The sequence below is a fragment of the Vulpes lagopus genome, chromosome 1 (genome assembly GCF_018345385.1).
Source record: "Vulpes lagopus strain Blue_001 chromosome 1, ASM1834538v1, whole genome shotgun sequence".
NCBI classification, from domain to species: Eukaryota; Metazoa; Chordata; class Mammalia; order Carnivora; family Canidae; genus Vulpes; species Vulpes lagopus.
The window spans coordinates 58753902-58770862 of NC_054824.1; the positions used below are offsets into that span (position 1 = coordinate 58753902).

At 41.5% G+C, this 16961-nt stretch overlaps 1 protein-coding gene across 4 annotated transcripts; it reads left to right on the plus strand.

The window, feature by feature from the left end:
- The first annotated feature begins 5762 nt into the window (after nt 1-5762).
- ENPP5 (ectonucleotide pyrophosphatase/phosphodiesterase family member 5) lies at nt 5763-16961 on the plus strand. 4 transcript variants are annotated; one of them, XM_041725828.1, is made up of 4 exons: nt 5763-5914; nt 8371-9234; nt 10761-10937; nt 14497-16961. In XM_041725828.1, exons 2-4 carry the CDS (start codon nt 8406-8408, stop codon nt 14922-14924), a joined length of 1434 nt encoding a protein of 477 aa, XP_041581762.1. In that variant the 5' UTR covers nt 5763-5914; nt 8371-8405; the 3' UTR covers nt 14925-16961. The 4 variants fall into 4 exon arrangements, with proteins under 4 accessions (XP_041581762.1, XP_041581778.1, XP_041581771.1 ...); XM_041725844.1 differs by having other exon boundaries at nt 5782-5914; nt 8662-9234; XM_041725837.1 differs by having other exon boundaries at nt 5789-5816.

The following is a 16961-nucleotide window of genomic DNA, read 5'->3' on the forward strand; positions in this document are numbered from 1 at the left end:
GCACCGGGAGCCTGACGTGGGATTCGATCCCGGGTCTCCAGGATCGCGCCCTGGGCCAAAGGCAGGCGCCAAACTGCTGCGCCACCCAGGGATCCCTACCTTGGACTTTCTCACCTCATGATTTTGCTTACAGTCTTCTCTGTTCCAACTCTTCCATTGAAATCCTGCCATTCAGGACGTTGCTTGAATACTAGCCTCTTCATGTCCACTACTGCTATGAAGTCCCAATGTCTTCTCCAGTCACAGCTAATTTCTCAGTCCTATGTATTTCTGTATCACTTCTGTTTATTCGTCTCCTATAGAAATTACTATATTTTTCCCTATATTAAAATGTTTAAATATGTAGCTTTGGTTAGTTAAGTCACTCATTCCCACTGAAATGGAGAATGGCCATGAGAAGCAAACTCAATGCTGGCAAAGGTGTTCAAAACATACATCAAAAACTATCAAGCACTATACAAAGGTAAAGGAGTCTCATTATTCTATTCATGTCCTGTGAAGGAATATTTGGTTAGTTCCATAGAATGATCATTCTTAGTTACACCACTTGGTTAAAGCAAGTCAACGAGACCTTAAATGGCGGTTGACGCTGAATTTTATACTTTAAGTGGGTGAATTTTATGTTATGTGGATTATAGCTCAATAAAGCTGCTATTTAGAAAATAATAGGTTAAATCTCTGTATAGATGGGTCAGCAAGTTTACTGTGCCCCATTACTGTGAACACCAGAGCTCACTCTGACCAGTGAACCCAGACATGCATACATCTTTTGTTCTAAGCCAGAATAGATGAGTAAATCAGCAAAAATCCATTCACACTGGAAGGATCCTTCTATGTAGCAGGGTCCCCAGTAGAGAGCAAAGAAGGAAGTAGGCCAGCAGATGGCTCATACCTCCGTGAGGTGGGGATGGAGTCTTTTGTGAAATCAGACAACAGATGACAACAGGTGTAAATGAAAAACGATGAAAGTGACTCGAAGAATAGCAAAGCTCTCAAGGATTTCATATGAGGAAATTCATGAGATGCTGAGTTTTCTGATGAACCAACATTTACTATGAATTTTCTAGACCAAAGGCTATTCCAAAAAGTGAAGGAAAAACCTTAAGCATCTCCATAAGTCAAGTGTCCTTTTGGTCACCTGTGACTTTATACTTTCTTTCAGTGGTCTGCTGCTTTATGATGGTCAAAGAGCAGAGCTTGCCTAAAGCAAGTTATAAGAGATGTCAGCTTTGGGTTGGTACTCCTTACTTTCTTTTTCTCTTTTCACCTTTCTCTAGGTGCTGGACTATTTACTCATCTCTCAAAAGAGAACGCCCAACCTACTAATCCATTCCTCTTGGACTTCCTCTCCAGCAAAGCATGCTACTTTGAGTGATTCGGAGAGACTTAGTTACATAGATGTGTAAGTAAATGGCTAAGAGAGGTGGATCTAACATGGTTCCTGGGAAAAAGAGCCATAAGGCAAAGAGATGAATTTCTCATCATGGCATTGGAGCCATGCAGGAAAGGGGCAGGGTGAAGGCTCCCTCGACTTTCCCCACCCAGCACTCCAAGAAAAGCCATAAAACTATGGAGCAATTGTTGCCTGCTTTGTCTCTTAGTAATGTGTAATACTTATCAAAGACCCTCATGTACCCTCAAGTTGCAAAGGATGTCTACATTTACATTTTAAATGTAATTATATCTAGAGTAGAAAGAGATGTCTTTTTGATCTGGGAGTAGGACAATATATTTTAGGCCCTCCCACACTCACAATAAATTGGCAGGATTAAAATACCCATGATAAGCCAGTGCTTTTCCAAGTAAACAGTGAGGTTACACTCAAAGTTCTTTGAGGCTTTCTCGGACAATATTCTTCATGAAGAACGGAAGGCGTGGCTGTGACTCCGTGTGTTCACCCCATGCACCACAAATACATGTGCAGTTTTGTATTGAGAATGTGTTGTTCGTAATAAGCCTCAAACCAGATACCAAACAGGTGTCCCTCTGCCCAGTCACAGGTGAGGAAAATTTCAGGTGTTTCTAGTTTTTAATGAATATGAATAAAGCTGCTTCTAAAATTTCCTTAAAAGTTTTGAGAGGTCATCTACTCTATTTCTCTTGTCTAGATACCCATGAGCAGGATTCCTGGCTTACGTGACACCTGAATATTTAACTTTATAAGAAACTTCCAAACCATTTTTGAAAGCGGCTACATCACCCCATCAGCAACGTATGGTAGTTGCAGTTCCTCTGCATCCTGGGCAGCACTGGATGCTGTTGGTTTCTTTGATCTGAACCATTTTAATAATTATTCATGAACTTTGATTGAGGCTGAGCTATAAAATGAAACATTCTGAAAAACAATGAAATTAAACATTCTGCTATCTACACATACTGGGTTGATATGTCTCCTCCAAATTTGCATTCTCTTGGAACCTCAGAATCTGAGCTTGTCTGTAAATAGGATCTTGGCAGATGCAATTAGATATATTTAGATGAGGTCCTCCTGGATGGAAGTGGGCCTTGATTTCAGTGGCTGGTGTCGCTATATGAGGCTGTAAGAAGACAGACACACAGAGGAGACCACCACGTGGCCCTGGAGGCAGCGAGTGGAGCTGGATGCCACAAGCCAATGAACACCAGAAGCCACCAGCAGCTGGAAGAGACAAAGGAGGATTCTTAGAGCCCCTGGAGGAACTGTAGCCTTGCCAACATCTTGATGTCAGACTTCTAGTCTCCAAAACTGTGGGAGAATAAAAGTTCTGTTGTCAGCCACCTAGTTTATCATAGCTTGTTACAGTAGCCCCATGAAAATGATACTCTATGGATACAATTTACAAAATACAAGAATGCAAAGAACTTTATAAGGTTATATTTAGCTTACATAAAGCTTTCTGAGGATAAAAATATAATACTTGTGTAAAAAAAAGTACAAATATATCATTAGCAGCCTAAATTACTAATAGCTTGGACTTGGACTAAGTCTTGGACTTAGTCTTGAATAATCTATAATTCAACTTTTCACTCATCAGGCGAACTTCAGTTAGTAAGTCCAAATTAGTGAAGACCTACTTTTTTTTTCTTTCTTTCTTTCTTTCTTTCTTTCTTTCTTTCTTTCTTTCTTTCTTTCTTTCTTTTTTTTTTTTTTTATCAAGAATCAAGGTCAATCTGGAACCAGAGTCCCAGTGGTTCCCAATCTATGACTATTGAAAATGTGAGACCCACATTTTGCAGACTGTTCTATAACATGAACTATAACATGTTCTATAACATATTCTATAACATGATCATGAGATAGATTTTCCTTCAGTTTGGTAGTTTGTGGTATAATGTATTTGCAATCTTACAGGTTTTTTTTTTTAATAATTGTAAAATAACTTATTCATTTCCCCTGCCAAGGGATAGAGACTAGTTTTGAAAACAAAACTGGCAGAGCCGGTCTTGGCTATTTCATAAAGTACACATCATATTTCAGTTTTAGCACAAGCCTCTTCTAGCTCCTGAGGAAGAAAATAATCCATCCCTCAGGACACCTGGGTGGCTCAACAGTTGAGCATCTGCCTTTGGCTCAGGGTGTGATTCTGGGGTCCTGGGATTAAGTCCTGCATCAGGCTGCCTGCATGGAGCCTGCTTCTCCCTCTGCCTGTGTCTCTGCCTCTCTCTGTGTGTGTCTATCATGAATAAATAAATAAAATCTGTTAAAAAAAAAAAAAAAAAGAGAAAAGAATCCAGCCCTCAAACCCCTATTAGACTTCCTTAGGTAGGCAGAGAGACCCCATCCCCACTCCAAACCTCATGAAAGAGGTTGCTTTTTCTGGTACTCCCATTACTCAGAAATATATTACTAGCACAATAATGATTATATTGATTCAATTACATAAAATAAAGGAATAATCAGTCAATAACAGGTTGTGGCTTATGCTACCTTGATTTGCTGAGTAGTTCGTGTAACAGGACAGAAGTTGAGGCAGTAGGGCACAAGACCTGGTACAGATGTTTAAGCAGGAATTCCATGTTTTTACAATCATTCCTTTATCTGTACTATTAGAGCCTGATTTTTTTCTCCATTAGTGACATGAGATATACAACAAGCTTATCAGTCAAACCCTACATGTCATTATATGGAGATCTGGGAAGAGTCTCTAGCACTCGCCGAGCCCCTCCGGAGTCATTTTCCACACTGTGTGCTGTGGTTCACTGCTGTACCGTACCTACTTCACTGGGGTAGCCGGTAAACACAATCATGCATTCTATAAAAATGTTTGCAGAGTAAGGCCCGGGGTCATCACCTGAACAGAGTCCAAAATTGCTCAGTGACCCACATAAGTCTTGTTTTCACTCCACCTGCTTGCTAGTCAGCATGCACTGTTCTTTGAGTGTCTGGGAGAACACAGGGTTGGCCTATTTGGGGGGGACAAGGACTTATAATATTGGACTACCCCGTTCCAGGCTTTGGCAATTTCAAAGGACAGAGCTTAAGGAACTTAGAACAAACTGTACAACTTTACTATCACTGGGTCTGGCTAAACACAGAAACCAGCCTCTCTCATCCCTACCCCACATGTGTGGGAAACCATAAACTCAAGTACCACAAATAAAAGGTCATGGAAGAGTGCCCAGATGCCCTTTGGGGTGGTACAATGCAATCAGAAGGGAGAGATTGGGGTAGGGGCTGTCCCTCCACAAGAACTTGAGAGAGAGGGAAAAAAATGATGACCAAAATGTTAGCCTTGCTTAAATATCAGCAAGAATGTCTATTCAAATTACAGTTCCAGTACACTAGACAGGGAGCTAGGGAACAGGAGCTCCAGAGAGGAGTCAAAGCCACTGGTTTTGCTTTGTTTTATGGGCTAATCAAACGTTGACACTTAAATTGTGAACTAAACCAAGCACATATTGTTTTCCATTGAGGGTGGTCAAAATTAGGCCAGGGGAAGCTGTAGATGGACAAATCTCTCCAGAGGAGCTCAAGGTCATTGTTACAATCTATGGTAAATGTAGTTGCGATCAAATTGACAAACCAGGCACATGCCCTCCTGAGAGAGAAATGAGACCTGATGTTGGTGGCCGGATTGCACATGTGGAAGCGACTGGAAGCAGAGTCTGTAGTCTAGGTGGAACCATCAGAGTAGCTGGCCAGCCTCTGCCCCTGTGCAAAGTAACCTAACGGAGGTTAGGTTGAACCTGGCTTGGTTGACTTGGAGCAGTTTCAGGTGCCACAGAGACCTCATGCTGCAACAACGGGGGCTTGTGCTGCGGAACCCTTCCAAATCAGGTTTTTCTGAGATAAAGCAGGTCACGCCAACCAATAAAAGAGTTAAAATGTCATTGTCCCATCGACTTTCTGGGGGGGCGCTCAAGCGTCCCTCAGAGCAAAGCCCAGGGTATGGAGTCACCGATGTTTGGTCCAAAAAACCCCCCAAAAAACAAAACAAAACAGAAAACCCACAACAGAATAACAAAAACAAAACCTTGAGAAATCAGATAAGAAAATAAAAATACTTTGACTCAAAACAGGGGAGTGTTGCCAAACCACGGGGCTCTACATCACCGACTGCAACGCAACCGCCTGGCAAGGAAAGGCCACACGGCAGGGGGGCGTGCGAGCCCGCAGAGCCGGGACCCCCGCGCCCCGGGGTCGCCGCGCCCCTCTGCTCCCGCCGACGGGCCCCTCCACCCTCCCTCCACCCCCGGCCCCTGATTGGCAGGCGCTGCGGCGACTCCTCGAGCCGGGCTCCGGTCCGGCAGGCCCGGCCCGGCCAATAGGCGGCAAGAGGCGGGCCCTGCGGCCGGGGGCGGTGCCGGTCAGGTGCACGGCGCCCGGCTGCGTGCAGGTGAGCCGCCGCGCCTCCGCCGCCTCCCCGCGGTGCCCCCTCCCGACTCTCGGGCCTGTGGTCCGAAGCCCCTGCGGGCCGTCCGGATCGCTGCGGGGGTAAGAGCCGGCGGGGGGTGCTTGCCCCCGGGGACCCACGGACCTTGGCACACGCGCGCCGCCACGGGGCGCGGGCACCTGGGGCAGCGGCGGGCGGGAGGTCTGCGACCTGCGGACCCTCCCCCGGGCCGGGCGGGGATGGCGGCTGGGACGGGGGCCTCGGGACGCCCGACTGCTCCGTGGCGCCCCCCGGGTCCCGAGGCGGCCGAGCGGAGGCCGGGGGCGGGGACGCTGGCGGGCAGCGCGGGCCTGCGCGCAGGGGCAGGGCCGGGGGCTCCTCTGCGCCCTGCGGCGTTTTGTGCCTGGGAACGACCGGAGCGGATCGTGCCTCCGTCCCCACCCCCACCTCGCGGCTGGTTGCTTCCTGTCATCGGTGTGATAGTGCTGATGCTTCCTCTTCTTCTCCTTTAATGCTGATTCTTCTTAACCAAACCTTCCAAAGCTGCAGACAGCACACCTAGCCGTCGTTTCTTGTCTTTTGTCCGGGAAAGCAGTTCCTTCCTAACTTACCGCAGTTGCTAAATTGATCTACTTAGAGGCCAATCAGGTGTTTCATGTAGTTGCATTTTTTATTTATTTTTAGCCTTAAATGATAGTCGTTTCATAGCAGCTTTCCTTGTGTTAGGAAGGTGAAGGAGAGGGGGTAAAGGGTAACAGCATCCTCAGCCAGATGTTAGTAAGTATAGCTGGAGTTCTTTATCGGAGCTGATTTTTAAATGTTCCTTCCAGGATTGGAAACGTTATTGCCGCTTGAGAAATAGTTTTTTTTTTTTTTTAAAGACTTTATTTATTCATGAGACACACACAGAGAGAGAGACAGAGGCAGAGACCCAGGCAGAGGGAGAAGCAGGCTCCATGCAGGGAGCCCTACGCGGGACTCGATCCCGGGGCTCCAGGATCGCGCCCTGGGCCGAAGGCAGGCGCTTAACCGCTGAGCCACCCAGGGATCCCCGGGAAATAGTTTTTGAATTTGATTTTTGAACCATTCTCTGGAGGCCAGTACCTAACCCAATTTCAGTTTAAGTAACGTTCTAGGTGAAATCATAGTTAAAAATTACTGCATCTGAACGCCAAGCAAGCACGCCAAGCAGTTTTTACTTACCTGTACCTATAATAGAGCAAGTATCTGGTTTTGAGGTTTGAAATATATCTTCAGCATATTCAAATTAGCAAGGTGTCAAAAGCTGAATTCAGGAGATTTCTTGGCACAGAAGTGTGGCTAGATCCAAGTTTTGGTGGGCTTATAAATACCTGCATGCAAGAATGGACAAGAAAAGGAGAGAACCAAAAATCCTTGCTTGATTTGCAAGCCCAATGAGAGCTCACAAAATTTACATATATGTTGTTTATCCATATTGCCTTTTGTTAGCTTTCTTGAATAGAATAAAAGCTTTTTAAAAGTATGTGCAGGTTTAAAAAAACCAACCAACCAACCAACCAACAGCCTTGATCCAAAGGAAGTGTTTAATCCTGGCAGGTGCTTTTCCCACACATATCACTAAGATTAAATATGGACAAATTTTATTTTTTCAGAAAGCCAACACCAAATTTCAGGATTATGTTGCTGTTTATACAGAAACTTGTCTTAGCTTAGGAAGGCTGTGCTTGAATTATGAAATAAGTGAATGTAGATTACATTTCACATTTATATTTGAGTGTCAAATTTTATGTCACTTCAGAAAACGAAGTTCATCTGTTTTCTCTTTTCTTGAATAACATCCCTAACTGTGATGAACCAAGTAAAGCCTTGGCTTTGAAAAATAGAGGTGTATGGGGATCCCTGGGTGGCTCAGCGGTTGAGCACCTGCCTTCGGCCCAAGGCGTGATCCTGGAGACCTGGGATCAAGTCCCACATCAGGCTCACTGCATGGAGCCTACTTCTCCCTCTGCCTGTCTCTCTCTCTCTCTCTCTCTCTCTCTCTCTCTCTCTCTGTGTCTCTCATGAATAAATAAATAAATAAAATCTTAAAAAAAAAAAAGAAAAATAGAGGTGTATATGGGTTTTTTTAAAGCATTATTATTGGATTAGCTAATGGTATTCCTTGTTTCTAGATTCCTGTAGTTGGTCTAATCATAATGACAAAACATAGATACTAACTTGACTATATCACCTTTATTGAGAGAAGTCAGAAGTCTGAGTTTCCTGCAAAAGTTTCTGAAAAGTTTTTGTTTTTCTTAAAAGTAAATTATATCATATTTTAAAGTGATATTTGAGGGCTTAAATAATTACTTTGAGAAATGTTTTGATAAATTCTTGGAGAGTAACAGTTTCTAAAATGCAACAAAACTGTTTAGCTTTATTATGCAAGTAGCCCCGGGTCTCTTGTTTAAGATGGAGCAACATAATTCTTCCAGGCTATGATTTATGATATAACTGGGATTACTGTACAATCACTGTCAGTTTTGTGTAAGATGCACACAAAATTGTCAATAATTTCTACATGTTTTTTATACAGATTATCTTACACTGAGCTGATCAAATACTTTGAAAATGACTTCAAAACTCCTCTGGGTATCCTTCATACTTGCTGCATTAATACTCTCGATTACATTTTCTCTCCAACCAGACCAGCAAAAGGTTCTACTGGTTTCTTTTGATGGATTCCGTTGGGATTATTTATACAGAGTTCCAACACCCCATTTTCATTATGTTATGAAGTATGGTGTTCATGTGAAGCAAGTTACTAATATTTTTATTACAAAGACCTACCCTAACCATTATACTTTGGTAACTGGCCTCTTTGCAGAGAATCATGGGATTGTTGCAAATGACATGTTTGACCCTATTTTGAATAAATCTTTCTCCTTGGATAACATGACTATTTATGATTCTGAGTTTTGGGAAGAAGCAACGCCAATATGGATCACAAATCAGAGGGCAGGACATTCTAGTGGTGCAGCCATGTGGCCTGGAGCAGATGTAAAAATACATAATAGCTTTCCTACGCACTATATGCCTTACAATGAGTCTGTTTCATTTGAAGATAGAGTTGCCAAGATTATTGAATGGTTTACGTCCAAAGAGCCCATAAATCTCGGTCTTCTTTACTGGGAAGATCCTGATGATATGGGCCACCATTTGGGACCTGAGAGTCCACTCATGGGGCCTGTCATTTCGGATATTGACAACAAGTTGGGATATCTCATACAAATGCTGAAAAAGGAAAAGCTGTGGAACATCCTGAACCTAATCATCACAAGTGATCATGGAATGACCCAGTGTTCTGAGGAAAGGATAATAGAACTTGATCAGTATGTGGATAAAGACCACTATATCCTGATTGACCAATCTCCAGTAGCAGCCATCTTGCCAAAAGAAGGTAAGTCTGAACTGAGTGTTGGTTTGGGGCTGGGGCCGGGTGTGCCCAACACAATTCAGTGGGAGTTTTTGCTTCTGTGTCTTCAGAGTATGCTTGCCTATGTCATGGTAATATTCTAGGGTTTAATCCTTAGACTTTGAAAAGAGAAAATCTTATTTCTCAGCATATAATTTTTCACTTTTCCCAAGAATATTGAAATTGATGCTCTTTTTATATCTATGGCAGATGGATTTAACCATTTTGGAACCACCAAATATGATGAAAGCTACAGCCTCCTTTCTAGAAAAATTGAGATGGAAAGAAAAATACAGAATTTGCATGCGATTCCAGTGATTTTTTGGAATCCTGAAATTTAGCCTTCTGTGGTTCCTTTTGTAGGACCTGCTTACTAGGGAAGCAGTATAGGAAGGAGAAAGCATTGATCAATCTGAAGATTTATTTTTCTTGTCTATAAATAGAGGAAGTAATAATATGTTGAACTTCTTACAAACCTTTCCTCAAAGCCTCATAACAACCTGGTCACCTAAGTGTTACTTCTGTTTTAAAGACAGGTGAGCAAGCTCAGGTTTAACCTCCCCAGATCACAAAGGAAGCACAGAGCAATACTCAGACTTCTGACTTCTATTTTATCAGTGTTTACTGTTAATTTGGATATCAAATGAGAGAACAGATTTTGAAAAGCTGAATACCTCACAAAAGAACCTTATATCCCTCACAAGGGAATTAAGAAGATCATATGAAACAGTGTGCACCTGAACACAAACTTTTGAACAAATTCAGTATAAAATAACAAGTTTTTTGTTGTTTGAGAAAACCACATTAATTTTTCCTTATAAAATTGGAATATGTCCCGTGTTGGGGGTTGGGAGGCAGGGAGGAAGCCCCAACAAATGGATTTGAAAAACAAGAAAAGGATTAAAGACAGTGCCCAGGTTCACTGCATTTGAAATTACAGGGAGTACTTTTGCCACACCTCCAGGGCTTTAGAAAAACTTTCCGTTTTACAAGCTGCATTCCATCACCAGGATGTCCTCTCTCAAGGGCTGCGTCACCCTCCAGAGATTCTCTCTCTGCACTCACAACTGTCAGAACTTAGCTCTTTGTTTTCCTTTGGGGAGGCATTTTACTTAGTGCCACCAATTGGGGTGTGTGCATGTGTGCGTGCGTGCGTGTGTGTGTGCATGTGTGTGTGTGTGTGTGTGTGTGTGTGTTGAAGTGTATGTAGTTAAGTCTTTAGAATAGAGATTTCTAGTTCCATATAATGTCCGCTCAATTCTGTAAAGTGAATTTACTTGCAGCAGAGGATTAATCATTTCTGTTTCCCCCTCAAGATTCTTTCCTGGGGGGCGCGGGGTAAGTTTTCAAGTATCTGGCTATATTTCCCTATGCTTGCCCCCTGGTGCCTTACCTCAGTGGGGTGTCAGGAAGGAAGAAATATTCATTGGCCTCTTTTGCCAGGATGGTTTTTTGATTGTCAACAGTGAGTGCCTTGTTCTGAGCATATCTCTGTATCTCCCCTCTTTTAGGTAAATTTGATGAAGTCTATGAAGCACTAGCTCGTGCTCATCCTAATCTTACTGTTTACAAAAAAGAAGAGATTCCAGAAAGATGGCATTACAAGTACAACCATAGAATTCAACCCATCCTAGCAGTGGCTGACGAAGGGTGGTATATTTTACAGAATAAGACAGATAATTTTCTGTGTGAGTACGTTACACTGTTTCTTCCCATTCTGTGTCATTGTTTATTAGAGTGGAGACTGTGGGTAATACAGCAGTGTAGTGACTAATCAAATAACTAACTGGTGACCTACATTAATAGCAAATCAGGGATCCTTGGGACTTTAAAAAGAGGTAAGCCCCTAAACATTTATTTTTCTGGAAGTTATCAGACCAAAGATATGCAAAGTATACATATACTGCTAATTAACAGCCATCATGCTCCTGAGAAAAACATAATTGGAAATTTATAAATTGAATGATTTTCTGCATCTGTTTTATGTTCTGATTTCATATTAACTTAATCTCTATTTTTATTTAAAATTGCTAGCTTTCTAGGTTCTTCTGCCCTTCTGGCTCTACCAAATATAGGCCGACTTTGTTTTATACCTTGGAAATATTTCCAAAGAGAACTACACAAGGCTTGGATGATCATATATCAAAATGTATTTTTTTAATGCCTAGTGACATAATTTTGGAGATATTGCCGCCAGATTCATTGTAAATATAATGGAAATCCCATTTGAAATTCAGACATGCAACATAAGGAGCTTTCTGGGATCCCTGGGTGGCTCAGCGGTTAAGCTCCTGCCTTCAGCCCGGGACGTGATCCTGGAGACCCGGGATCGAGTCCCACGTCAGGCTCCCTGCATGGAGCCTGCTTCTCCCTCTGCCTGTGTCTCTGCCTCTCTCTCTCTCTCTCTCTCTCTCGAATAAATAAATAAATAAAATCTTTAAAAAAAAAATAAGGAGCTTTCTATCCTTAAACGTATAATTACCTCTTATGTAGCTTCTAACAAGTTAGTCAAATGGAAAAGCCATCCACAGGGTTTTCCTCATCTTTAACGGGCTCGTCATGTGTATACTTGCTCTTCAACTCCCCACCCATTCCCTGTTCTGCTCTGCATTCCCATGGACTGACTTCCACAGACTATATTTCCTAGGCTCCTTTGTGGGCTGGTTTCTAGTTAGGTTTGGCCAATAGAAGAGACTTGCAGGAGTTTGGAAGAAGCCAGGAGATTTGTCGCACTCATTCTCTATCTTAGCCTGTGTCTTTAATGGTGACTTCATTTCCTCTGCGATCCCAGCTCCCTCTGGACATTCTCTCTCTACAGTCTCAGCTCCTACTGGGAAGCCCTGGTTTTGGGGCTCTGGTAACACCACCTCTTCCCTTCTGTCCATCCAGCTGTAGGGGGCCAAGGGGCCATACGAGGTTCCCATTGTTCCTAATCATTGGGTAACCTTGCCATCCCATGGTGCTTCTCATCCCTTAGCACTTTTATAACTGGTCCCCATATGAAATTCCCTCTGTTGGACCACCTTACATGGATTCTGCTTTCCTGGTTGACATAGATATTGATATGACTACTGATCAGTTCAGCTGGAAGTTGTTTCTCCTCTGTTACTTGGATAGTGAAGGAACCACATTGTACCAACACTACTTAGGAATGCTTTTTTCGTCCTTGACCCTTGATCTATGTAAGAGATGTGCAGAAATGTCCCTTCAGGTAGAATTGGGTTCCTATCATATTTATTGACCAAAAGAAAACCAATTGCCTGACCATGGCATTTGTAGTACATACAGGAGTCATAGTGGAAGATGTATACCAGCATGGTTTCTGGTTCTTAAAACCAGTTTTACATACAGATAATGATCTGTCAGCCAATATTTACTCACACCAGGGGAGTTGTTTTATGAAAGCCTTTAAAAGTAATTTCTTTCAAAGATAATTTCTTTGGCCATGAGAATAATTGCTGCCTTTATATGTTCAGATTCTCTTGTATCGTCCGGATAGCTCTTATGTTAGAGGGGTTGCTCAAAAAAGGACTGCTGTCTCTGAGGAGATTTGTACTTTACAGTTAATGTAAATCTAAGAGGATCTCTTGAAATTTTGGTCTGGTGAACCACAATTACACAAGAGATTGGTCACACCTGTTTTTGATAGAAAACCTTAATAATGCTCCTATTTATGTTATATTCCACATAATTATTTATTCAACAAATAAATATGTGAAATAATTATTTCTTCAACAAATAGTTAAGTATCGGCCAGTATATTCCTTCTCAATCTGACTTTCAAAAAAGAATGAAGTCCTAATGTCCAAAAGCAGTGGTTCTCAAAATATGTTCCCTGTAGGGTGCCTGGGTGGTACAGTCAGTTAAGTGACTGACTCTTGAACTCAGATCTTGATCTCAGGTTCATTTGTTAGAGTCCTACACTGGGCTCCAACTGGACACAGAGCCTACTTAAAAAATAATAAAATAGGGATGCCTGGGTGGCTAAGCAGTTGAGCGTCTGCCTTTGACTCAGGGCATGATTCCAGAGTCTGGGATCAAATCCCACATTGGGCCCCTGCATGGAGCCTGCTTCTCCCTTTGCCTCTCTCTCTCTCTCTCTCTCTCTCTCTCTCTCATGAATAAATAAATAAAATCTTAAAAAAATAATAATAAAATAAAATGCAGTTTTATACAATTTTCATCCTTCAATATTATATCTCTTGATAAATCAGAAGACTTCTAAACCTTTTAATTTATTTTTAGCACACAGTGCTAAATTGTATTTTGATCTGAACCACCAGTGTAAGATTTTACCCAAAAGTCCTGACCTTTATCTTTCTATAGTGGATTGTAGCTGTTGCTAGGAGTTTGATTTTTATGGCATCTTTCGTCTTTACTAATTGTGTCTCCCCTTTTATTGGTAATTATGAATTTATTGTCTTTTTGACAGACCACCTTTATCCCTTTATCATTAGAATATAATGGGATGCCTGGGTGGCTCAGTGGTTGAGCATCTGCCTTTGGCTCAGATCATGATCCTGGGATCCTGGGATCGAGTCTTGCATCAGGCTCCCCACAGACAGCCTGCTTCTCCTCCCTCTGCCTGTGTCTCTGACTCTCTCTGTGTGTCTCTCATGAATAAATAAATAAATAAAAATCTTTTTAAAAAAAGGAAGAACATAATTGTAACAAAGTAGGTACCTAAAATATTTGCTGATTATTAGTTTACCTGCCACCAAAAAACCCCCAAAAAACAAAAAACAAAATACCCACTTTCATTTTCCCCTGACTTGGTTCAGCACTACTCTCTCTACCCCTTCTCCTCTGCTGTTAGAAAGATTTGTGATCAATTCGCCTTTTCACTTTCTAAAATGAATAGTGATGTTGACAACAACAAATATTGCTCATAAAAGATTGTTTTCTTTAAAAGATGACTTTGTTAGGGATCCCTGGGTGGCGCAGCAGTTTAGTGCCTGCCTTTGGCCCAGGGCACAATCCTGGAGACCCAGGATCGAGTCCCGCATCGGGTTCTCTGCATGGAGCCTGCTTCTCCCTCTGCCTGTGTCTCTGCCCCGCTCTCTCTCTCTCTCTCTCTCTCTCTCTCTCTCTGTGACTATCATACATAAATAAATAAAATCTTTAAAAAAATTATAAAGATGACTTTGTTAAACTTTGCATTTAAAGTCAGAATTGGATGATCCAACAGTTATTTTCATCTTAATGCCATCTGGTTGGCTAACTTATTCATTCATTTTATCTTTCCAGTAGGCAACCACGGTTATGATAATGCGTTAGCCGAAATGCATCCAATATTTTTAGCCCACGGTCCTGCCTTCAGAAAGAATTTCACGAAAGAAGCCATGAACTCCACAGATCTGTACCCACTTCTCTGTCACCTCCTCAATGTCACGGGCATGCCACACAATGGATCATTCAGGAATGTCCAGGATCTGCTCACTTCAGCAACCCCAAGACCAACTCCTTACACACCAAATCCTACACTCCTCCATAGTAGTGTCAAGCCCGGAGAAGATGAGCACGAGGAGTCATATGCTTATTTCCTAGGGGTGTCTCTCGGCAGCATTTTGGTGATTGTATTTTTTATAATCTTCATTAAACATTTAATTCGTAGTCAGATACCTGCCTTACCAGATATACAGGCTGAAATAGCTCAACCATTATTACAAGCCTAATGCTACTTTGGAGATTGTGTATTTATTTCAGTGTTTAAGGTTTCAAATTCTAGGAAACCAGTTTTAGACATTTGCACAGATCTTTAAGGAGTTATATACAGGCACAGCCACACACACACACCAAAAGCATACACATGGACCAAATACACTTACCTACAAAGGATTAAAGTGGGGAAGTATGATTCTGTTATTTTCTCTTAGGGGTAGATAAAATCCTGCTTTATTTGGATATGGCGCATATAATGTATATATTTAGCAACTTTGCACTAAAGTATCATATATATTGCACTTTAAATTACTCTTCTAATGGGTATCTTTATGTGAAATGCATTTTATTGACAATTATATCTTCTACTTTGGTTGAAAAAGACCAATTTTTCTCTGCCCACAGAGAAAAAGAATACTTGTTACTTATTTGAACTGGGTGGATTTTCTAATAATTCCTGAAAAATGTAGAAATATCTCTCCTTAAACCAGGGGTGCAAAAAGAAAGTCAAAACTGTTGGAGATTAAATGCAACAACCCTTGTCCATTGAATTGTGAGAGATGCATTCCCAAAAGCAGATGTATCTGGGCATTCCTTTCTGTGCTTCTTTTTAAAAGACATGAGTTTTTGTTTTATTTTTCCTTAAAAAAAAAAAAGATTCAATACTGACAGATTCCATCTAAACATACATTCCATCTAAATATTTCATTTCTGTCATGAAATTCATTATTGCTATTTTCTGATGAGTCATTCTGATCCTATAATAATGAAGACAACGAAATATTTGTGTCCTTCCGACGTAGTCCAGCACTGGCCTGCTCTGAACAGAAGAGATTGGAGACCATCCCAGCAATAAGTTTTTGTTCTTGTTCTGTAATTATTTGCTTCTTTGAAAACTAAATCACTTTTAATCACATTAAAAATCACATTAGGTACATCAACGTTGGTTTTCTTTCTGGTAACATGTAGTAAGAGCACAAGCATCCCTAAGACTTGAGTGTTTGCAGATCCAGAGTTGCAAGGGATAACAAGCTGTGTTAGGTAAAACACAGGCCACTCAATCCGCAAGGGCTGTGCAGAGCTGGGGAAAGAAAATTAGGTGGGACAATGTCTGGTACGTTCATACTGTCCCCAGAGCAGTGCTAAAGGGTGCTTGATGGCAGAAACCAGGGAAATAGTTCTCAGGGGGAACAAATGTCCAGGATCTGGACAGGATTGAAACAAGAGGAGCTGAGATCCTAGCCTCATTTCATGAAATATTTGGATACCCACTCACTGGCTGCTCAGTGAAATCAGGTTCACAAACACATCTGCTTGGTCTCCTTTATTTCAACCACCAAAGCTGTGCTTTAGATCTTTGAAGTAGTCAGGTTGGGGAGACCTAGGATTTACCTGTCATTTATTAAAGGAAAAGAGAAAATCCTGGAAAGAAAAGCTTTCTTTGAAGAAACCAAACAAAACCAGTTTATAGAGAGATGGCCCACAGATGATACTGTGATTTTGTGTATATGAATGCATCCACTGGCTAATGAGTAGGTAAAACGGTATAAGTATTCTAGAAAGATAGGATAAAGCAGATAGAAAGAACAAAGCTATTTTTACCTTCAAAAATATAGTTGAACTTAAGGAATTCCTAAAATAAAGTGAATGGATTATTTTTTAAATGGTAATAGCAATAAAGAAGATTAGCACTTAATTCTCATTTCATTACAAAGCCTCTTAATCAAATAGAATGGGATCCCTGGACATTAAAAAGCTGAGAAATTAGATGGTAGATGGCAAACTCCAACCGGAGTCTGAACTCTGAATTAGACATTTTAGAATCGGCAGCCATTCACGTTGGCTTGCTGTGTAGCTGTGAACTTAGCAGCATGACTGAGATGCCAATATAATCACTGAAAGACGAAATTGGTCTGTTTAAAAGCAGAGCTGTTCACATGCTGTCTGTACATTTAAAAATTGTTGCATTAAGTTCATTTTAGAATTGCCTTAGTGGTAAGAAGAAAGTAAATGCTGTACCATTGATGAAATCATTAAAATTCTGATCTGAA